We start from the raw sequence: 24542 nt of genomic DNA on the forward strand, positions 1-24542 counted from the left end.
CTTGCATCCTGTCCTTGAGTACCACCACCAATCTCACCACTCTTGGAGCAGAGTTTCTAATCTTCCCTCATCATTGATTTCCCATCTCATTTACACTTTCAGAAGAAAACCTCCCCTCCCCCCACCTTTGCCTATATTACTATTGTGTTGCATGAGAGCAAGTGTAGTCCCAATCCTAGCCATTTAGTTATAAAAACAGGTACTAATTTGATGATCCATATTTTATTAAAATCAAAATAATACCATGTAGAAAAGGCAGACTTCCAAAATGAATGGGACAAAGTAAGTCATGACTGCTCTAAAGCACAAAGAAGTCATTCATCTGAACATTAACCTCAAAACTAACACCACAATAAATACTCTATTCAATGTATTTTCATTATTATTGTTACTGTTACTTTAAATGCTGATAGCATGCTCCAGTACTCTGTATTATTTACATTTCAAAATCTTTAGTAGTAAGAAACAGTAGGAGGGGGATGAAAGAAAGATGGCCGAACAGACACACTATCCCTACTCATTTAAGCTATTCCTATCCTATTCCTCATGTAGTATCTGCCTTCTGAAGCCAGTGATTATGGTTTATTCATTTTCTAGAGGATAGATTAAGCGTTTCTTTGGAATATAATATGCATATAGTAAACAGTGTGTGTTCTAGGCTGATTAGGGTTGTAATGTAGAAAAAACACAGCCCTACTGTCCAGAATAATTTCTAGAAAGATGTGGGACCAAGAGACCATATACCTCTAAACTCTTATTGGTTTAGAATATCAGAATTCCTTTTTTAATAGTTATTTAAAAGCTGCTGATGCTTTCTTGTAGCATGAATTGTATTAGGGCACCTAGAGCTGGTATCGGCATCTTTTTATCATTATTTAAATAAACATAAATAAAATGCCATCTTTCTCCTGAAGAGTGTCTTATCTCCTGGTTATGAAGACCCTTGGAGCCAGGACTGGGTGCTTTGATTTGCTATATATATTTTTAAATAAACCTTTTCAGTATGTTTTAATATTGTACAACACTGTGACTACCTCAGCAGAGGGGTTGATGAAGACACTATGGAAATTAAACTATGATGTCATACTGCTATTGTTCCCAGCTGGGCCACTGACTCTATGCAACCAGGGGCAGTTTGCTTTACCTCTCTTGTCTTCAGCAGCTATTAAACTGAGGTAACCTCAGGGCTGCTGTAGTGCAGTGTTTCTCAGTTGGTGGGTCACGACTCCCAGGGTCACGAAAGGCAGTCGGCAGGGGCAGGGGGTACGAGGCACTGAAAATGTTATTACAATCTGAAAAGCTTGCTGCACACCCTGACCTGTGAAGGTCCAGTATTGTCTGTCAATCCCTCGAAACAACACACACATAAACTTATTGTTGTTAGCATTGATACAAGGTCACAAAATTTCTTTTAACTTTGAATAAGGTGTTGTCATACTGCTGCAGAGTAAGACATAACTAATTGATGCTTTGTCATCCTTCTATGATGACATTTTCGGAATGCAAGAAATATTATTTATTCACATGTTTTCAGCTTCAAGTGTTTTTTTTAAATTATTATTTTTTTAAAATTATTAAATCAGTAAATATCTGAACAAAAAACAAAAAAGATCTGTGTTTATATAGAAATCCTTATATCAAAACCAGGCAAGTTCTTGATACCTATCTAGAAAATTCTTATAAAATGTAATAGGGATAAAACCAATGAGCTTTTGTAGATATTAGTAGGAAATCTATAGCTATTACTCTAAAATCCTATAGAATTAAATAGAAAATGTATTACCATAGAGTTCTATTGGCTGATTTAAAAATTCAGTGGAAACATTGTTCTTTATTTAATTCTATAGGATTTTTCCATAGGGGTTTGAGGTTAATATGATTAATTGTATATAATATGAAACTAAATTCCATCAAAGGATATTTTACCTGTGCTATTTAGGAAACTGCCAGGCAGAAACGTCTATGCCCAGATGCACAACGAAAAAGAACAGGAGATGACAAGCCCTGTTAATCACAGTGAGGACACCCAGAACATCATCCAGGGTGAGGAGTTTATTGATGATGATCTGGATTCTCAAACGCTAGGTAACGCAAGAGGTAACTTCACCTTCACTTTATTAACATCTCAATTAGTATTTTGTTTGCTTTGTTTTTTTAAATTACGTTTTAATGTTTGCATTTTTAGTATCTTCATTTTTATACTCAGCTTCAAGAGGAATCGATTGGTAAACTGCTAAGAAGGAAACACTTCTTTTATCCTCCTTTTTTGTTTTGTTTTAAATTCAGTCTATTCTGCTGATTTTTTATGACATGCCATATAAATACACAGTATGTAAGGTAGTACAATGCACTGTCATGAGATATATGTGAACAACATTAGGAAGATCGTACAATAAGCAGTATAGATTATAATTGATTAACTTCACTAGCATTTAAATTAACTTGAGCATGCCCTGAAATCAAAGTGTAATGAATTTTAGGCAGAGAGAAATGATATGTAGAATGAATGTTTCCATAATGCAGGGTAGATTATAAGGAGGTGTCCTCTCTTTTAGACACATTAAATGAATTCCCAAATACAAAACTTCATTGAATTCATCCTATTTTGAGTCCTGACTTGCCAGTATCCAATGGACAGTCATTAGAATTCCCATTCAGGAATCTTTTATGAATGTCTCTTAGAGCAGATGATTCAAAGTTAGATGAAAGTGCTTGTCTAGGCAATTCATGAGTATGCTGAATGTAATGTAGAGAGCTAGTCTAAAATATTCCAAATGTATTGAGAACACAGAACAGCCTGAAAAGTGTAGCTCACAAAGGAAGATCGTCTAGTGCTGCTTCGGACAACTCTGTGAAAATGGAACATCTGACCCTAAATCTCAGGCTTTTATAAAACTGGCTGAAATGGTGGTAGAGACAGACAACTGTGAGGTTAAATGGCTTCATTAACCCTACATAGAGGGCTAAGATCAGCCACGGAGGGCAGACGTCCTGGAAGTCCTTCTTTATCTCTTTGTTATTCTTACTATCTATCTCTAACTGTCTTTTGTTGTTGTTTTAATTTTCCTTAGCTGAACCATATGCTGCCATTTGCTTTGATTTTAGCTTTGATGAAAGGGAAAAAACATATTTCACCTGGAAATTGTTTTTGCCCAGATCTGTACGTTTTTTAACAAATTGCACACACTAAAATTCGTTGTTTTCATGAAAACCCTTCAAACAGAACCTTGATTATACTACAAAGCTCTACCAATACTGTAGCACTGCAGATGACCCTGGGACACAAAAATTGTTTGCATGACAAGATTGTTTCAATGATCTCATCTCTAGAATAGACTCCTGAATGCCAAGGAGGTACTCTCAGGGTTCTTCAGTTAATGTGAAGCACTCATAGCCACTTAGCGTATATCAGGTACTCTTTAGCCACAATCTTCCTCTTGCAGTTGTGTAATACCTCTTACTGTTTTTGCATATGTGCTGCTTAGGATGAAGGATATGGGAATGAAGAAGCTCTACCCGGATTTACAACCCATTCAAAAATAATCTCCTTGCCTGATCACTGTAGGCTATATTTGGTCTGATCCTGCACTCCTTACCTTCCATTGAGGTCAGTAAGAGTGTTGCTTGAGTAAAGAGTCCAGGACCAAGACCTGCCAATGAGGAAGTCTTAAGTTAGACAGTTAACAAATGCAAATCTGAAAGTGACCTGCAGTTCTGCCAGGTTGTCAGCACCAGCAGACATCCAGGGGAACAGGAATAGCTCATGTCCTTGGGTCAGAGCCATCTATGTTTATCAGCTGCCAGACAGTGTTAAAACATATAAGACTTTTTCTTGCTATACTTCTACACCGTGCACTTTTTGTTGTTTGCCTTCAATATAGCCTTCAATAGCACCCAACGCTACATAGGAAATCTTCCTAGTTGTCTCAGTATTGTGCTGTTTTGTCTGGCTGAAGTATGAAGCATATCACCATCCCTACTGAAATATTAAATTCTGTTTTATGTCATTATTTTCAGCTGGTTCATATGCTCTGGAGATTCCTACTTATGCTGATGGGATTTTCCCCCCTATTCTAGAGATCACTATCGTAGCCTCCTCTCCATGCACAGCTGGGTTTTACAAACCTGGTTTTCTGTTTGCTCTCTCTCTTTTCATAACTTTTGAATTGTCACAGTACAGTATTTCCAGACTCACCCATCCACTTTTTTTGTTTTCTATATATTTTGTTGCCTACTTTATCGCAACCCCCACCTTGGGACTCCTCAACTCCATTTCCTTGCAGTGACTCCTTCTGGGAGAGGTGGAAACTTGAACAGCTACAGAGTTCCCTTATTGCTGATGCCGATCAGTGTCCAGTCCCAGGTCAGTGGCATGTTGAATGGAAGCCTCAGGTTCCATTCTCCTCCCTCACCTGCTCCCCTCAAGACAACTACACCTTTTTAAGCTGCAAAGAGAACCACCTTATGCTGTCACTGGGATAGAAACACTAGGAATTCTAACAACCATCATGAGCAGACACTTTAAAGCACTGAAGTAGAAAGTATGTTGTAGGTACACTGAGCTGCTGCACCACCTGCACCTGAACTGTTGTTTGATAAGACAACCATCTAATTTGATTGTCTTGTCTCTGCAATAAAAGGGGAATGTATAGTAAAATGCTCAAAATATACTAATGTTAGTATTTTGTTTTTATATTTTTTTAGGCAATCACTCAGGCGTGGTTTTGAGCATTAACTCCAGAGAGATGCACAGTTACCTGGTTAGCTGATGTTTACAGCTGAACACAAAAACCGAAAGACTCTTCTCTGTATTGTTTAATTTTTCCCTGGGGATGTCACCAAATGGCAAACATGGCTGTACCTGCTGGAGGAAAGTAGGTTCCTAAACAGTCTTGAAATTACAAGTGTCCATCATCTGTTACTGTAGAATGAGAACTTGTTACAATTCAAACTCAAACTAAGGTAGCAAATTTGTAGCCCTTGGCATACTAGATGCCACATTTTCTCTGTCCTGTATATGTTCTAGTTCTTTATGTTCAGTTTTAGAAGGACTGGACTTTAGTTCTTTTTATTGGCTAGGGTGTTCAGTGGAAGACTGAAATTCAACAGCCCTGAAGAGTTGACTTTAAAAAACCAGTAACTAGAAAGTACAAAGCAGATGGCTGGTTGTTCGCTCCAAATTTGTACTTGTTTAAAAGGCGGGGGCTGCCTGTTCTAGTTCAGCACTATGAGAGGAATGAGTAAGGAGATAAATGTACTCCTTAGCTCCTCTTCAATCCAAGTTCTTACCTTTAAAATGTGTGAGACAATCTAAGGAGCTTCAGCTCACTATGTGAGTCCCTGCTATAAATTGAATAAATAATGTGTTAAGACTTTTTGCAAGTAAAATGAGTCCTAAGAAACACCAAACAACACTCCCCGACCCCACCCCACCCAAAAAACCCCACTAGCTTGGTGCTACTTCCAGACCAGGTGCTTTCACATCTAGAGGCTGGTTGGTATAAGTTGCTCTTCTGTCGTCTTCTAACTTAAGCACCTCCATCATGGCAGTTGCAAGACCAGTTATTATATAATAAACAATTCTGACTGCCTGTCCCTTTTTCTCTTTTTAAAAGTGTAAATACCTCTTTTAAGTAGCTTTTTGTATGTTTTTTTAAAATTTCTAATTTGAGGGCAGAGGCCTAATATATGTAAGAATTCTCCCCCAACTAGGTCAGTACAGCACACCAGAACCTTTAGTCCTACAGATACTTGGAGTTTCCCTATGTGTTCAGTTCCTGCCTCTGATGTAAGGAAGAGCAAACTCGCAGCTGAACTTCACCACCTTTGACGTGTTTGACAATCAGGAAGGATCATAGCAGGGAACTGATGCAATTTAAGGGATTGCACTTCATCAGTTTCACCACCAGGTGTCACTCTTATTCCCTCATCACTGAGCTGGGCCCTATTTCTGCAGGGAAGGGCAGTGAAACTGTCAAAGGAGCCAGATTGGGAGAGGCATGTGGGAGGGTCAGTTCAGAGTTTGCTTATCCCCAGGAGTCCTAAGGCATCACTAAATCCACATCTTGCAGGTTGTTTGTATGTGGGTTTTTGTAGGGATTTGTGTAGGAAATGAACCACAGCATGGTTCAGCCAAATGTTTGGCATCCCATGTATCACAGCTGCCTGGAATTAGGACACTCTCTCAGAAACCTATTTAATCTTTTCACCTTTTGCCTTGAACAGGGGATGACTAGCTCTTTTTTACTCACTGAATGTTGTACTAATGCTTGTAGCTAAATTTCCATACCACCTTCCTTAAAGGGATTATACTCAACTATATACTTGTGAATGACCAAGCAGTCATGCCGGTGAGACAGAATGGCACTATCTAAAAATTCTCCTATGCAGTAGGTCGCTTTTCCATGTAGCCAGGGAATTAATGATATCATGAAATATGCTTTCTTCAGAAACAACATGTTAGCATGCCACCTCCTATGTGGCAATATAAGCTCTCACAAAGCTCACAGAATCTGTGTGTAAAGCACAAGAAAATCTAGTTTAGGAACGAACAGTATGAAAGTGGATGGGAACATGTAAGGTCTGAATGCTTGAAAAGAGTGGCAAGTGCATGCCAACTGCTCAGGAAAAGGTCTGTTTGTAACCATCTCACAAAAATTTCATCTTGCAAAGCCCTACAGGGCCCTGCAAACTAACCCACAGAGAGATAGTAAATACTTGAGTTGACAATGCTGTATGCAGGACTAAGTATAATTCTGACACAGTCATAAGAACCAAAGACCAAAGGTCCATCTAGCCCAGTATTCTGTCTTCCGACAAAAAGAAAAGGAGGACTTGTGGCACCTTAGAGACTAACCAATTTATTAGAGCATAAGCTTTCGTGAGCTACAGCTCACTTCCTCAGATGCATATCGTGGAAACTGCAGCAGGCTTTATATATACACAGAGAATATGAAACAATACCTATTCCCACCCCACTGTCCTGCTGGTAATAGCTTATCTAAAGTGATTTCCAGCACAAATCCAGGTTTTCTCACCCTCCACCCCCCCCCACAAATTCACTCTCCGACAGTGGCCAATGCCAGGTGCCCCAGAGGAAATGAACAGAACAGGTAATCATCAAGTGATCCATTCCTTGTCACCCATTCCCAGCTTCTGGCAGAGGCTAGGGACACCATCCCTGTCCATACTAGCTAATAGCTATTGATGGACCTATCTTCCATGAACGTATCTAATTCTTTTTTTAACTCTGTTATAGTCTTGGCCTTCACAACATCCTCCATTCATCCATTAGTGTCTTTGTCCTGGATTTTCTGAGGTGAAGTGCCAATACAAAATCATTAGTGCTTTGGAAGCCTACAGGACTGTTGCACCATGGGCTAGCCCTATTCACCAGCTCCTTACTGGTTTTAGGGGAAATGAACTAGAAATAATACAGTGAAACAAGATTGCAAACAACTTTTCCTGGGAAGTAAATTCAAAATAGGGCAGGAGAGTGGAGGATTGAACTCTTAAATAATGTAAAGAATTGAACTTCTATATTAGAGTCTTTTTGTTGGTCTGCTTGCAGGCTAAGGGAATTATAGGGACTAATTCACATACACTAATTTTATGCTTTGACAACTATTTTTATACATTTACAACAGTTTAATTCATGTTTCTGTTGACAGGAAACTCCTGCTGCAAAGCAAAATATTTAACTGTTGCGCAAGACTCTACTAGTCATTATCATTAATACTTAGCACTTATGTATGATGCTTGTAATCTTCCCAGCATTTTCCAACATTAACTAATTTAATTCTTGAAACACACCTGTGAGGTTGGTATAACATGACTCACAAATGTGGTGAGACACTGTTTTTTGAGGAGTTTTCAGTATTATTATGTCTGTGTAAATAATAGCCAGTAGACAATAAAGCAAGCCTTTTGAGTTCCTGACCAGAATGCCTTTATAATGGATTATTTCTAAAATGGGAGGACCTCATTCCCATGCAATGTGACTTGTTTTTTGTTTAAATGAAAATTCATACCTTTGATAGAGTTTGAATCTGTTTAATTATGCCCATGGGAGCACATTTTGTTTTTAAAGGAAGAAGTGTGTATATACACACACACTTTTGTATCTCTTTATACAGAAAGATGGACAAATGCACAGAAATAATATGTACACACACGTGTATATATAGCTGTGTACACACATTTATATTGTGATGAACTGCCAAAATCTTAACAACCGGTTCCCTCCTCACCCCATGAGGGGGTCGTTGCCCACCCCTGCCCCCCCAGGACTTCTTCCCCATCCAACCTCCCACATTCCTTGTTGCTCCCCCCCACACCCGGGACCCCTGCCCCATCCACCCCCTTCCCGCTCCTCTGACTGCCCCCAGAACCGGTCAGGAGGGTCTCATGGGCCACCGTAGTGGGTGCCCACCCCTCCCCTAAGAGCCAGAAGGACCTGCCGGGGGGCGAGGTGGGGAGTCCCAGCGGTGCTTACCTGGGGCAGCTCCCAGGAAGCATCCGGCAAGTCTCTCTGGCTCCTAGGGGCAGGGTAGCATAACTAGGGGAGGAGCAGGGGGAGCGGCCACTCCCCACTGATCACATCAAAAGTGGTCCCTTAGGTGCCGATTCCGTGGGTGCTCCGGGGCTGGAGCACCCACAGGGAAAATTTAGTGCATGCGGAGCACCCACGGGGAAAATTTAGTGCGTGCAGAGCATCCACCGGCAGCTCCGCGCCCGGCCCCAGCTCACCTCACCGCCGCTCCGTCTCCTCTCCTGAACGTGCCACCCTGCTCTGCTTCTCTGCGCTCCCCACCGGCTTCCCGCGAATCAGCTGTTCGCATGGGAAGCCTGGGAGGGCTGAGAAGCAGGCAGCAGCTTCGCACTCAGGCCCAGGGAGGCAGAGGTGAGCTGGGGCGGGGAGCGGTTCCCCTGTGTGCCCCCAGGGTTACCTGCTGCGGTGTGGGCAGCCCTCCTTGCGCCTGCCACCCTCCATCCCCCCCGCCCCAGCTCGCCTCTGCCTCCCTGGGCCTGAGTGCGAAGCTGCCGCTTGCTTCTCAGCCCTCTCCGGCTTCCTGCACGAACAGCTGATTCACAGGAAGCTGGGGGTGCGGGGTGGAGAAGCAGAGCCGGGCGGCGCGTTCAGGGGAGGAGGCGGAGTGGAGGTGAGCTGGGGCCGGGTGCGGGGCGGGGTGGGAAGCTGCCGGTGGGTGCTCTGCACCCACCAAATATTCCCCTTGGGTGCTCCAGCCCTGGAGCACCCATGGAGTCGGCGCCTAAGGCGCCACTTTTGGCCGGTTCCCTCATGGAAAAACCAGTTCTAAAAGGGCTTCTAAATTTAACTACTGGTTCCAGCGAATGGGCTCCAGCTCACCACTGCATCTATAGATATGCACAGAGGCATACACACACACAAACCCTTATAATTATATTAAGTTCTAAGTGAGGAAGGACAACATTACGGGTAAGGAACAGGATTTGGGAAACAGGTGACCTGGGTTCTATTCCTGTGTCAGACAATCTTTGTGCATGACTTTGGGCAAGTCACTTAGGCCCAGTCTTTCAAGATATTTAGAAGCCTAACTCATGAGAATTAGGTACCTAAATAACTTTAAAAATCTGGGTCTTAACCTCTATGTACCTAAAAATGGGGATGGTAATACTTATCTATTTCACAGGGATATCATGAGGCTAAATGTGTTTGAGATCCTCCAAATGAAAGGACTATACATGCAAAGTATTAATCATTAATTATTTCTTTTTCTTAATGATTGTTAGGATTAAAAGTATCATTTAAAAGGTTATGAATAAATATGGAAACCAGTAGCCCCACACAAAAGTGTTAAGAGTGTTAAAAAGCAAAAATGTAGTTTCAGTCAAAGATAGCTTATGGAATAGCTAATTGTTGTATGTTGGCATCGTGACATCGCCATTGATTTTGCTAATCTGCACACGGCTTACTAATGTCTTAAATTTATTCGCATTCTGCAATGTTAATGAGTAAAAGACCTTATAATGTGGGTTCAGTGAGCCACTCACCACATCGACGTCTACCAGTGCTGGTACTGGACTATAAACAGCATAACTGACCATCTGTTGGCCTCATCTACATGTTGTTTCCTTCTTAGAATGCCAAGTGACTGACGCTGTGAAAACCATGCCTTGAGTTCTAGAATGATCCTTGGAGCCTTGACTCCTTCTCAGTAAGGCTGTCTTAAACAGAACCTAGGGCTAGGGCTGCCACCTTGGATTTCCTCTCTACATTATGTGGAACAGCTTCCGGGGGCTGATTTAGACAATTTCATTTCAGTTTTAAAACGCTTCCTTCGTAGCAAGCTGCAGCATACTCACAAATGCATTCAAGAGGTTTACAAAATACCCCCTCCCCCCACATAGTATAAGTGAACTCCTCAAAAATAAATGCAATAAACTCCAAGGTGTGTCTGTGATACCTTTGGAGCACAGTTCATTGTGGTCCAGCCCCTTGTGTAGGCATTTACACCAGGTTAAAGCGGGTGTAAAATGCTTCCTTATTAGAATGATGAGTAGTTCTTTACTCCTTAAACAGTCTTCAGATTGAGTCATACATTTCTCATCAAATAGACTGAAGTGAATGGAGGTACTAGAGGATTAAGGTACGGGTATTAATCAATGTTAGAAAGGGTGGTACAGGCTAGCCCCATGTTAACAACTGTTCAATCTTTGCATGTGAAATACCTTGGCAATGCTCGAGTTGTACGTACAACAAAAAGGTTATTTAGGAATAGATTTTGATACCCTTAGGCATACTGTGTCATAATTTACTCCACAAATAGCCCTGTTTGAGTTCAGTGGGACCACTCATGTAGTAAATAGTAAAATCTGAGTAAGAGTGTCAGAATCGGGTACTGGGATTCATCAAGATTTCCCTCTTTCATTCTGCATCCTATTTACCTCTGTTTTCTTTTGGCCAACTCCTGATACATTTAATTGTGCCTTACTTGAGTTGTATGATTTCAATGGGATTATTCAGGGAATCAGGTGTTTTTCAGCATGAGTAAGGATATCAAATTCTGGTGCTTCAGTTCTATAGTTACTGCTGGTTGGACTAGTGTAGCCAGATCAGTGTATCTCCATGTATCACCAGGGGCTAGTACAAGAATGAGACATTTTTCATATAACCTTTTAATGATTACTACTTGTTTTGCCTTTTTGATTAAAAATCCTCTCTAATGTTTTTGAGAGGCCTTCTGCCAGTAGATAGTGCCTCTTGAACTGAGGTCAGTAAAATGTAACTATAATGGTGGCTATTCTCCTCTACACTGTGTGATCCTGTGTGTGAAGAAACAATTTTCTTTCTCAAAGAATAAGAAATATGTTCATTTGTTTGCAGTGTCTTCTTAACATTTTGGTTCTAGGTGTGTCTTGACTGTTTAGACTTATCAAAAGTTTACTACATTGTAACTAGGCTTATGGCTATTTTCATTCAAATCATAGGTTTTATCACATACCCAATTTTATTTCATTGAAAAAATAGATTTGTTTTTGAGGGGAAGGAATTTTTTTTATTTTATTCCTATTCATTGGCATTCAAAGTCTTTGTTATACATGAGCATTTGATTGATACAGTGCTAAAGTCACCATCTCCATTTATATTTCAGCTGTTTAAGATTAGAATAAAAACTTCACATTATCTCCAAAATAATGAATTTTGGTTGGGAAGTTATTTTCAAGCATTTAACTTTTCGTATGTATTTTTCAGATCATTTCCAACTCAAAAATTCTATGATCTATCAGCTCACCAGTACATTCAAATGTAAACTTGTTCCGAGTATATTTTCTATTTTTTTCTCGAGTCTAGTCCCAAATGAATATGACTTCCACAACTTTCCTTGTGACACTTATACAGTCTAATCTAGCTAATCTATGGAAGTACTTATATGATCTCCATCACTATAGTATTTGAGTGTCTGGAAGTAGAAATAGTATCTGCCCATAATTGTTTATATGATATTCAGCCTAAATATGTGAGTTCTTTATTTCCTCTTAATATTTTTAGTGGTAATCCTCTCATGCCATACTGTCTAATAAATCTTTACCTCTGATGTTTATGTCCTTCATATTTTTAGACTTTCGCTAGATAGTCACTTAAAAGCTCAGACTCATACAAATGCGGCCAGATTCTCAAAAGAGTTCCACTCCCATTTAGACACCAAAATAAGTGGCCAAATTTTTGAAAGTTATTCAGCATGTTGGGTGCAGAGCACTTTTGAATAACTGACCCTGGCAAGAGAGATGAAGATAAGACGTGCCCTAACCACTGAGCAATGGGATAGTCTGATGTGGACCAGTCCCTTGGTTTCTCCTCTTAAAGCTGTTCCACTTTGGATAGAGTCAGTGGAGCACGGAGACTGGCTCCTGGGTCTCCCAGATCCTGGGTGAGTGCTCTAACCACAAGGTTATAGAATCTTTCGTATGCTCACTTGTGCTCTCTCTTTCTTATTCTCCCTCCCCCTACCTCCCGCTCCCGCCATTTGAGTGGTCTGCTCCAATAAGCAGCTTCTGAGCATGTCTGCCATATTGGTGTCCTCAGGCAAGTTAGGGGGAGAAATGCCTATTTTCTCCTGGTTCATGTATTGCTCTGGTGCTTAAGGTTATCCAGACACCTAGAGTGAGATTGCAGTGCACAAGCTCTGATGCAGAAACATAGGCACCTAGGGAACTTTTTTATTGCAAAAACTTAAGTGCGAAGTGAGCGTAGGCACCTACAGCATTCAGCAGCAGCTGAGTGGGGGCGAATACCCATGAGGCCTGATTCTAGGATTTAGGTGCCTAAGTCCCTTTGTGATCTAGCTCTAGGACATATGGCCTTAGGACTGCAGAAACATATAGTTACTATCGCATATGCATACCCTCTCCCTCTCTCTAAATGGATGAAAAAAAACCCAAGTGACATTAATTGTCACTAAAAGGAAAAAGTGGAGACATTCTTTTACACTGACAATTCTAATGATAATGATTTCTTTGCAACACCTGAAAACATTAACTGCATTTGAACTTTATTGATCATTCTTGATTTGTTTTTGTAGAATTTACATTATCATGGTGTGATAATTGATTGCAATAGAAAGGGTGTAAAGCCTTGCCATGTAGCGATAATTCATACAGCAGTATACAACATTTCTTAAATACTATGCCTTTGTAGTGTATTTTCTTAGTACTATAATAGGGTTATTAACCACTTGTGAGACCAGGCTTTTTAAATATCATATGTTGAAATGTATCTTGTTTTTATTTTGCATGGTGCTAATGTTAATGGGCCGAATTCTGCCTTTTGATGCTTATATCAACTCCCTTTGACCAGAACACTAGCTGCTCTAAGGTCAAAATTTGGCCTACTCTGTACAAATGTGGTATCATTTCTCACTTCTTTCTTGTTTACGTACTTCAATCCAAATTTGGGTTCTGCACTGTAATGGCTCACGTAGGAAAACAGCAGCTTTTTAGACTAGTGGCCTTTAAGGCAGACAATCTGGTTATGGATTATAACAAAAAGTCAATAGGGCTGTGTGAGATGAGGAATTTATCACCTCAACAGCAGGAACACACACATCTGCGCATACACAAAGGATGCGAGGCAATAAAGCTACAGCCTGAGCCTCATGAGTGCCGCTTTGCTGATAAATCACTGATAAGTGACTCGGATTCATGGAAGAGAATTAAGACCAGAGAAACATTGTCAAATCCATACTGGAACTTTCTGATTGTGCTTCACCCAAAGTCTTGCAGGGCATACTACATACTGTTTTTTCAGGGCATAGTACATACTAAATTTCTATTTTTTGAAAAAGGAATGAGTAGTGCAGGAGAGGTACAATAGGTTTCCACATGACTCTTTCCCTTATGGTATCCTGGAGTCAGGTGGTGGTTGGTCATAAAAGGTTGTCTCAACTCAGTTGCTAGTGGCTGTTCAGCCACATCATAAAAACTGCCTTATAAGGCAGCAAATATTTTCAGTCTCCCCTGAGTTTACCTGCACAATTCCCAAGTTTTGCAGAGGAGGGTTGGGGTTGCGGGGGGAGTTGCACTGATGGGAAAAGCCAGCTCCAGATGTGTCCTCTCCCTTGCATAACTGCCTTGTCAAATTCTTCCCTTAGGTCCTCAGCTGATGTGATGGAACTCTGTTCCCTGCAGCTGAGAGAAGTGGGGACAGGAGAGGGACAGATTAAAGGACAAGGGTGCAGTGGTCCAGTGTCTTGTGGAATTTCAATAGGAGCGCCCACAATGAACTGAGACATCTGCCAGGGAAATATTGCCTCCTCTTCTCCATCCCATATGCATCTCATTTCTTTCTGCTCAAGTCCATATAACTCACTGAAGCTTAAGGTCTCTTCCTTGCCTGCTGCGCTGACCATATCACCCCACTAATTCCAGACCCCTCCAGTGGTTTCCTTCGTAATGCTGTATCAGCTTCAATCTTTGACCTCATTTTCAAGACTCAGTCTATTCAGTAAAAAGAAAAGGAGTACTTGTGGCACCTTAGAGACTAACCAATTTATTTGAGCATGAGCTTTCGTGAGCTACTGCTCACTTCATCGGATGCATACCATGGAAACTGCAGCAGACTTTATATATACACAGAGAATATGAAACAATACCCCCTCCCACCCCACTATTCAGTATAACTTTTGCCTTCTGCTTGGCTCTTCTTCTTCCTCTGTGAATGACTTATTTGTCTGATATAAGCCACAGCTTTGGGTTTATTATACTATGGCAGGCTCTTGGAAGTTTTGCTTTCTGCACTTTGGGCTAGGTCCAGAAAAGACCCTAAGCATTACAATGCCTAACTGATCGTGCCTTGCTACCTAGTGGAATCCATAGCCCCAAGTTAGGGGTCCAGGCTCCCTGCACAATGCCAGGAGAGAATTACTCACCTAAGAATGAGATCTATAGAAGCCACCCTACTGACTGGGGAGCCTCTTAAGCTAGCCAATTGGAAATGCTGAGGCATGTGGCCTAAGCCCGACCCCTCAAGGGGAGTTAGGCACCTGACTCCAGGCCCAGCCAGAGGCACCTGTCTCTGCTTGGGATGCGCTCCTGGAATTAGGTGCCTAACCTTGGTTTGTTACAAGACATGAAGGAGAAGAAGGTGATGGGGGCACCACCACCTCCCTTATTACTTTTAGCCCAGTGGTTTGGGTACTCATCTGGGATGAGGGAGACCCAAGTTCAATTCCCCACTCTGCCTGGTGAGTGGAAACTATTTGAACTAGGGTCTGCCCCCACCCAGGATAGCATCCTAATCACTGTGTTATAAGATAGTTATATTTCCTATTGAAGCTGTTCCATTGTATAAATTATAAACAGTCAGCAGGTAAGAGAGAGAGAGAATGATGCCATAGCCTAGGGGTGAGGGCAGGAGTGGGGAGACCCAGGTTCCAGACCCCCCTTTCTGTCCCACTCCCTCCTCTGGCTGTTTTGTGGAGTGTTAGGCATGTTCAGGCCCTGCAAGTGAGCTAGGCAGGGGAATGCTTAGTTTGAAGATCGTGCTGGGGCTTAGGCCTGAGATACGAGGCTGGATGCTAGGTTGAGGTGGTTGTACACATGCTCACTGGCAGCAACTTAGTGTCCAGGGAGCTTTTGCAGTTGAAATTCAGTACCTAAGGTGCCAGGTGAGTTAGACAGCCAGTGAGCAGGGGTGGCTCTACCAATTTTGCTCCCCCAACCAGGCACCGTCAAATTGCTGCCGCAGCGGGAAAAGCGGCTGAGCTGCCGCCGAATTGCTGCCGCAGGACACGGACTGCTGCCCCATTCTGAATACCACCCCAAGCACCTGCTTGGAAAGCTGGTGCCTGGAGCCAGACCTGCCTGTGAGAATCTTAGTGGCACCTAAATATTGAACTTTGCCATCTGAAGTGGCAGTTAGTGGCCTAAATCCTTTTGTGGATCTAATCCCCCGCCCCATTATTTTACCTCCCACCAGCATTTGGAACAGTTTCTTCTTCATTTACACTAATTCCAGTTCTTCGAGAGTCACTCCTTTCAGCTAGCTTTCTACCCAGAAGCACCCACCCCTGTTTTACCTCACCTCACGGTTCTTCAGCATTAGTCCATAACGTGAGCTACGTTAAAGAAAGCACAGACCAAAGATCCATCCAACGTACCTGCTCCATCACAGGTTTGATGTTGCACCTCTTCCTTTGTTCACATTTTAGCGAAGCACCTGGAGCTAATCACTAAGTGATTTGGCCACTTTGTTAGCCAGACTTTCATTCGTTTGTTTATCTCAAGTTTCTGTTTTTTCTCTCTCTCTCCTTCTCTGTGTTTTTCTCAGCTCTTCCTTTCACTCATGTCCTTTCACATTCCTAGTTGTCGGTTGTCCCTGCTCCCATCATCTGGTGTATATCCCAGTACATGCTACCATGCTTTTCCTAGTCCTTTGTTTTGCACTCTCTTCTTCCTCTATCTAGGGTTTTATAATGAAACCCAACACCAGAGCCGTTCCATCCACAGGATGGACTAGGGCAAACACCCCGTGCTTCGGGGGGCCCCGCACTTCAGGATGTGGGGTCCAGGGTGGCCTGGGCGGTTACCCCAGCCTGCCCCGCTCTGCTCCGCCCCACCGGCTCCCAGGGTCACTTGGGGAAAGGGGCAGAAGCTGAAAAGAGGCGGGGTGGGGATTGGGGGAAGGGGCGAGGAGGGGGCAGAGCAGGGATGGGAAGAAGCTTGGGTGGAATGGGGGTGGGGCCTGGGCGAGAGGGGGTGGGTTATCCTGGGCCCTGCCCAACGCTGCAGTATCTGAGCAGATCTCGCAAGCTAATAATCAAAAATCATACCATGCTACCATCCCTATTTCTTCCCCTATTCTCTTTTATATTAACTCCGTCTCCCCATGTATTCTCTCTGTCCTCTTCCTTTCTGTTGTTTGCTGCCTTCCCTCTCTCCCAAGCATCCCAATCTTTTAACTTCCTTTTAGAGCCTCTAATTTTTCCAAATTGTCTCCTCCTCCCTCTATCTCTGCCCTCCTGCCTTTCCCAGGGCTCTTCTGAGCAATTTCCCCCCTCCCACACCCACATGGCTCTCATCTCTGTTCTCTTCACCTCTGGCTCCCTCACTAATCTGAGCCTGGGCTATGAGTTATAGTGACACCGCCTCGTCTGCCACTAATAGGGCTGCCGACTTCCTAATCTCACAAAACCGAACACCCTAGCTCCACCCCTGCCCCGAGACCCCACCCCCTGCTCACTACATTGCCCCTCCCTCAGGGGCTTGCTCTCCTCCCCTCACTTTCACTGGGCAGGGGCTTGGGGTGCGGGAGGGGGGCGAGGGTTCCGGCTGGGGGTGTGGGCTCTGGAGTTGGGTTGGAGTGCAGGACGGGGTCCATGCTGGGGGTTGGGGCCAAGGGATTCAGAATGGTTCCCGGCCAATGGGAGTGGGGAGCCAGTGTTCTGGGCAGGGGCAGCACCCGGAGCCCGTAGCCCCCCGCCCCGCCTAAGAGACAGACCTGCTGGCTGCTTCCAGCGTGCAACCAGGACAGGCAGGGACTAGCCTGCCTTAGCTCCACAGCACCACCGACTGGACTTTTAGTGGCAGTGCCGACAGGAGTCACCAGGGTCCCTTTTCGACAGGGCGTTCCGGTCAAAAACCAGACACTTGGCAACCCTAGCCACTAATAATCTTCCTCTCTGTCTCTTCTACACACTCACACTCACGTTCTGTCTTTGAGCTGTCCTTTTCAAACCCTCCCTCCCTCCCTTTACACACACCCATATCCCAGTCCCCCACTGCCTTCTCTCAGGGGCCTTTCCCCACCTTAGTTTCTAGGAGAGAAGAGTGCTGCTGTCGCATGCATGTGGCCACACAGCATGCCTTCTCTTGTCCGCCAAACACTTGGCCAGGTGCCGAGGGGAGGGAGGGCAATGAGGCTGGGCAGTCCCACAAACATGGACCTCCCTGCTCACTTCACTGGTGCCTGAGCTAGAATGTGGCTTACTGGCTCAACTGCCCTGGGATGGGGCTTCGCTTACGTAAGATGGGACAAGTCACTTACTAGAAGGCGGGGCAGGTGTAGGGGCTGTTTGCCCACTGGGCGGCATATGGTTGCTTTGTGTGGCATTGCTTGCTACCCACTCAGGTGTCCCCAGTGGGCAGCGGGGAAGGTATGAGGGGATGAGCCTATTCCTCACTGCCAATACAAGGGTACGAGTAACCCAGGACTGCCAGAGGACAGTGGGGTTTGGCAGAGTCAGGTGGGTGAGAGGAGCCTAGAGAAGCCGGTGGAGGGGGGAGGAGGGAATTGCAAGATTTCTGGGGCAGTTGTGGAGGGTGGAGCCTGTGGGTTTAGAGTGAGGCAGTGTGAAGGTGGTGGCTGAAGGGGGAGAGGTCTGAGAATGGGTGTGCAGTTCAGAGATCCTGGAGCAGCCTGAGGAGGTATGTAAGGTCAGGGTTGGGAGGAGGGAGGGCAGCGTTGCTAACTCTTGTGATTTTATCACAACTCTCGCACTCTTAAAAGTCATGATTTATGAGGAGAGGCTGAGGGAGCTGGGATTGTTTGGTCTGCAGAAGAGAAGAATGAGGGGGGATTTGATAGCTGCTTTCAATTACCTGAAAGGGGGTTCCAAAGAGAATCATAGAATCATAGAATATCAGGGTTGGAAGGGACCCCTGAAGGTCAAAAGAGGATGGATCTAGACTATTTTCAGTGGTAGCAGATGCTAGAACAAGGAGTAGTGGTCTCAAGTTGCAGTGGGGGAGGATTAGGTTGGATATTAGGAAAAACTTTTTCACTAGGAGGGTGGTGAAGCACTGGAATGGGTACCTAAGGAGGTGGTCCTTCCTTTGAAGTTTTTAAGGTCAGGCTTGACAAAGCCCTGGCTGGGATGATTTAGTTGGGGATTGGTCCTGCTTTGAGCAGGGGGTTGGACTAGATGACTTCCTGAGGTCCCTGCCAACCCTGCTATTCTATGATTTAGTATTTTTCTTAACGCCCCAGCTCCTGGAATTAGCTATTTACAGGGCAAGCTCTGGTTTCATTTTCTTTGAGAAGGTAAGTTGCTAGCCTGCATGGTTGCAGAGAGGCTTTAGAAAATCTGAACCTTACATGCTCCAGCACCGGGAGGCATATGAAAAGAACACAAGCGTCTTTTTAAAATCTGACCATTATTAAGCCAATCGTGTGGTTTTCAGGGACCTGATGGACATGTTTCGAACAGGCGGGGGTTAGAAATACTTGGTGGGAGGGGAGGGCTGCAAAGGGCTGATGGAGAGTTGATGAGGGAAGGCAGTGGCTGGACTGGCTCTTTCACTGCACTCTCTTTGAGCCCTTCCCAGTGAAGCCATGGTGCCACTGGAGGCTCCCTCTGCCAGCTCTACAATGCCCCAATTCCACACTGCCTGGACCCCACTGAGAGCAAAGGAGATAGTCTCTCTGCCCATTGCTTCCAGGGTGGCCTAGTGCTTATGTGTGATTCCAGCAGGGCTGCAGGAATGAGGAGCAAATGTGTGAGTCTTGCCCAAAGTGTGACATTTAGCAGCCCTGCATAAAAAGGTCAGTACTAACAGCCACAGCACTGTGTTTACATACAGGGTAATGATTGTGAGCCACATTCGTGTTTGCTACCCAAGCTGCTCCTTAGCTTTTCCCCTGTATCAAGAGGTAAGGAGATGAGTCACAGAACAGCTATTCTTTATGGCATGTTCCCTGGAATTGATGACGCTTAACGCATCATCAGTTACAGACATTGTAACATCTGCAACTTCACAGTTTTGTAGAGGGGCTGTATTCAGTCAGTGTGGGACAAAGGAGAAATGGGGCTTGGAGGCCAGGTCCTACCATATGAAAAATTAATGGTGATTGGGTCCCCCCCACCCCGGGTCTTTTTCTGAGTGGGCCTTCTTCTGGAATCGCTCTGCTTCCAACTCCACCATTAAGGTGGGTTGATGGGGCAAAGTGGGAGCAACTCATGGGCTGCATTTCTGTTTTCCCTTCTGTGCCCTTTGATGGGAGAAATTTGAGGTCAGAATTAGGGTGATTAGATATCCCGATTTTATAGGGACAGTCCCAATTTTTGGGTCTTTTTCTTATATAGTCTCTTATTACTCCCCACTCCCTGTCCCAATTTTTCACATTTGCTGTCTGGTCACCCTAGTCAGACTAGCAGATTGGTAGAGGTGAAGATTTGAGTAAATTGTCAGAACTCAGTAGGGAAGTTTGCACAGTGTTTGCCTACATTATATTTGACTCCGTCCATTGCTACTTTATCTGCTCACTTTGAAAAACACACATATTTACTATGACTCCCTTCCCACCAGCTCCACTCATACCATTTCCCAATGATAAAGATGTTGGCAAATAATATAGTGTTGCAAGTGTAGCTTTAAGAGAAAGCAGCCACCCCCGTCTCCTGACTGAGATACAATAATTACAATAGCATAATTTTATATTTATGAAATTGCAAAACTAAACATTTTAATATATTATTGGGGAAGGATCATCAAGCTGGAGAATTTTCCATTTTCTTACTCTAGGTTAAATGTGATAGTATGAACATTTTTAGAATGGCTGTAGCCTGCATTTGTAGACCATGCAAATGATCATATAGCTTTTACTGACATTGCGTGTGTGATTAAGATAAGAAGGATTTGGCAAAGAGACTAGGTCAAAGTCAGACTTGAGGATTTGGACAAATCAAGCAACAGCTCTTGATTAAAACATGAGAAAGGAATAGAAATGAAAGATGACTTGTGAAGGTTTGTGAATCACATTATCCCTTCAGTGTATACTATTATTTGTTGGCATTACTGAGCTACTTCAGCCCTCACAACTGCACAACTCCATCGACTTCATTAGAATTACACTTTGTGTAAGAGAAGGCGGAATCTGATATATAGCAGTGGGCCAAATTAACCTCTTCTCACTCCAGCTATACTCGGATAAGCAGTTAACTATGTTACCTGTAATTGTTATGCCTCTGGTTATCCTGACAGCATTTAGCACAAACATAAAAGAGATGAAGCCAAGATGTAACTTACTCAGCTTCCAAAATTCTTTGAGTTGCTTTTATGAGCAACTGCTTAACAATGTATTTTTAGCTGGAATTCGAACAACCGGCCCCCTGCAACCCACTTAAATGCTCTTAGCAGTAATATACCTTTAACATCAACAAGATGCAGTCCTCTCTTTTTGCCTCCACATTTTTTCAGAGTTGTGAAAACAATACTGCCCTACTTTCCTAGGAATTTTGACTTTGTCCAAGCCTCTTTGTACACAGCATCAGGACTCAAGGGAAGAATGAAATTAAATCCATAATTAGTGCATTGTCAAAAATGAAAAGAAGTTCTTTGTATATTTTTTGTAAATATGTAACAGATTAAATGGCAGTTTTGTAGTGACGTGATGTTTTGGAGAACAAAGACTCAACTATGTTTGAATATGCTTTAATGTAACACGTAACTGTGATTCAGTTGCACAATCAATAGCTTAATCAAAAGTCTTGTGCAATATGTAGTGCACATACATAACCAAGTTTCTGTTCGTGGTCCACCACCAAATTTTAATTATATTTATAACCTGCACAATGCAGATTTAACAGTATTTTCAGCTTCCAAACATGTAGCAGGCAAACTACTGTATACGTACCTGTGTACTCCACTGCATCCAAAGGTATGCATTTGTCTTGAGAAACTGCACTACGGCTTTTTCTTTAATAAAATTTGTTTCTAAACTATTTGCATGCATTGTCTTTTTGGGTTAAACTTTTTTTTTTTTTTTTTTTTTTTAACTGTGAAACAACCTAATGGATATTTTTAGTGCAATTGTATTGACAAGTATAAGAACATACTGTGTCAAGCCACTGGTCAATCTAACCCAGCATCCTGTCTTCTTGCAGTGGTCAGAGGGAATGAACAGAACAATCATCAAGTGAACCCATCCCCAGACATCCAACCCTATATCAAGCATCCCCTGCCTAATCAAGAGGGATTTAGACATCTTTGTAACTGAAAAACTTAACAGAGCATTAACTGCAGCCTCACATACGGTTGTATGTGAAGATGCTGCTATGCCACCAGAAGAGCTCCTTACCTCCCCAAGACAGGGTAACTGTGTTGACAGATAAATCCCTCCCATTGACACAGGGGGGTTAGGTCATTATAACTACATCACTCAGGGGTGTGAAAAATATAAACCCGTGACATAGTTAAACCAAAATCGGTCAGTACCATAATGGCTAGCCATAAAGTTGGATGCATTCAGTGGCCCTGGCCTGAGCCCCAAGCTGCAGGCTGGAGGTGAGCCACTGACAGCTTCAGGGGAGTGAGGGTGAGGCCTCGTGGCAGAGCATGGGCAGGGCCCCAGCCTGCGTTTTAGAGACTTAGGTTCCCTGGCCTCCGATACCCACCACCCCTGGTTACCACCTCCTTCCTTCCTTCTCCCAGCCACATGTCCCTATCCCCGGAGCCATGGGGACTGTCTGCTGGCATCTTTCTAAGGTGCACAGGCACAAAGATGAATTCCTGGAGTATAGATTCTACACCTGGCGCCATCTTTATGATGCAGTGGCTGCCCTTCCTCCTCCAGCGTGGTCTGGATCGCTCAGGCTGTGGCGTGCTGGCATTGTGTAAGTCAGGTGCAGCGAAAAACAGGCTGTGGCCATACTTGTGCCAGTGAATGGTTCTGGCAAGGGCTGAGGCAGTGGGGAAAGGCCCTTGCCAGAGCCTTTCCCTGTTGCTTGAGCTGTTCGCTGTGGTGGAGAAAGACTCCACCAACTCCCTACTGTGGGGCAATAGCGGGACACGGCAGGCATGTTTGGGAGTGTAGTGTACATACCCTAAGGTGCTGGCATATTTTTACTCTACTTGCTTAAGCAGTGCCTTAGCATCTATGCTAGAAAGTCCCTCGTGGGGCGGGGGGGGGGGGCGGAGGAGGGATGAGGTGGCATGCAGTGCCGTGTCTGAGCTCTACTGCCTCCTGTACGTATAGACACAGCCTGAGACTGGATTCAGCCCTTAAAGGCTGCAGAGCCTAGGTCAGTGCTTTATAGTAAGTCATGGGCTGTTCTGATCGTGACTTGTTCTCCCCCTTAAGGTTGAGCGGTCTGTGACGCTAAGGTTTACTGAGCACCTGACTATGCTGGTGTACGATACCAGCTCAGTGCAGGGTAGTTGTAGCTGTGTCAGTCCCAGGATATTAGCACTACGGGGGGGGGGGTGACATCATAGCTTTTAGTGCAGGCGGGGGGGGGGAGGATCTTAAAAAAAAAAAAATGTTGGTTGCCTCAGCATGCGGCCACCAACTCTTTCTTGCTGGTGGCCACTTTGACCAATTTTTCCTAAAATAATTAACTTCAGGAAAAATAAATAAATATTCACATATACATGTCCAAAGCATTGTAATTTATTTGTGGGGGGCTTTTTTGCAGACTCACTAATGTACAGTGGTGCCCCTGCCCAGCCACCCATTGCCGCTGACACCTCCCCCCCCATTCCTCCTGGATCCCCTCCCCCCCCCGCCATCCCACTGGCTTCCCCATCATGCCCACAGGCCCTGCTGCTTCCCCCACATTACCCTGAGGTCCTTCCTGTGACCTCACACCCCACTCCTTGACCACGGTGCCTCGTAAGGCTGGCCCTGCTGAACCCTGTCGTCATTGGGCTGAAGTCCAGAGCTAGTAGGGGAGGGTCCTGAAGCCCGGAGCCCTGCCACCCCAAGGCAGGGACTGAAGCACAGCACCCACCCCCAGCGCCCCACGGCTGAAGGGGGGAGAATGGTTAAACTCGCCCCGAGACCCGCAGCTGACGTGTGTGTGGGGGGAAACTGCAGCCCTCCCACAGAGCACCTGGGCGCTGCAGGGAGGGGCTGCTGCTTTGTCCCCCTCCCCATCTTTGCCAGGAGGCTGTTGCGGCCGCAGGAAAACCCACGGGTGGCTGCATGCAGCCACATTTGAGAAATGCTGTTTGAGTGGCCCAACGGCTGTTGGTAAGTGGGAGAGAGGGACTTTCAAGTCACACAGCGCGCTTGGTCAGGGCTGGCCATGGAATGCCCAGCTGCGCAGCAAAAGGCAAGGTGGAAGAGCTTGTTTAGCATACGTCATTAGCACATGTTATAAGTAAGGCTACGATTTAGTCATGGGTATTGTTAGTAAAAGTCACGGACAGGTCATGGGCAATAACCAGGGACTTGTCCATGCCTTTTACTAAAAATACCCCTAACTAAATCTTAGGTGCTGGGGGAGGGGTGTGTGCGCTCCAGCGGACACTGCTGTTGAGGCAGGGTGGGTGCTCTGGGGGTCACTGCTGCATGGGGGGGAGGAGCGGCCTGGGGCACTGCTGCAGGGCAGCACTTGGGACCAGTTGCCTGGGCCGATGAAGGAGCAGCTGGTGCGGCTGGCCCCAGTGCCCTTCCAGCAGCTTAGGTTGCCCTGGGGTCAGCTGCACCAGCCCCTGCAGCTGCAGAAGTCCTGGAAACTGTGACCTCTGTGAAAGCCTTGCAGCCTTACTTATAAGGCAATGGTGCCCATGGGTGGAAAAACCTCCCTCCAACCCCTTCGGGGAGGCTGGCCCTGCCTCTT

General features: G+C 44.5%; 1 protein-coding gene across 6 annotated transcripts in view; it reads left to right on the forward strand.

The window, feature by feature from the left end:
• The window catches only part of SORCS2 (sortilin related VPS10 domain containing receptor 2), an 832543-nt gene extending 823837 nt beyond the window's left edge, over positions 1–8706 (forward strand). For 2 of the 6 annotated variants that reach the window (XM_084627469.1, XM_084627474.1), the window contains exons 26-28: positions 1940–2097; positions 4284–4363; positions 4705–8705. In XM_084627469.1, the coding sequence (XP_084483595.1) occupies positions 1940–2097; positions 4284–4363; positions 4705–4728 (262 nt within the window). In that variant the 3' untranslated portion in view covers positions 4729–8705. Of the gene's footprint in view, positions 1–1939; positions 2098–4283; positions 4364–4704 lie in introns of all 6 variants that reach the window. The other 4 variants (XM_084627472.1, XM_084627471.1, XM_084627473.1 and 1 more) reach the window with 4 other exon arrangements.
• The last annotated feature ends 15836 nt before the right edge of the window (positions 8707–24542 follow it).

Source organism: Lepidochelys olivacea, assembly GCF_965140295.1.
Source record: "Lepidochelys olivacea isolate rLepOli2 genome assembly, chromosome: 4".
Taxonomy (NCBI): Eukaryota; Metazoa; Chordata; order Testudines; family Cheloniidae; genus Lepidochelys; species Lepidochelys olivacea.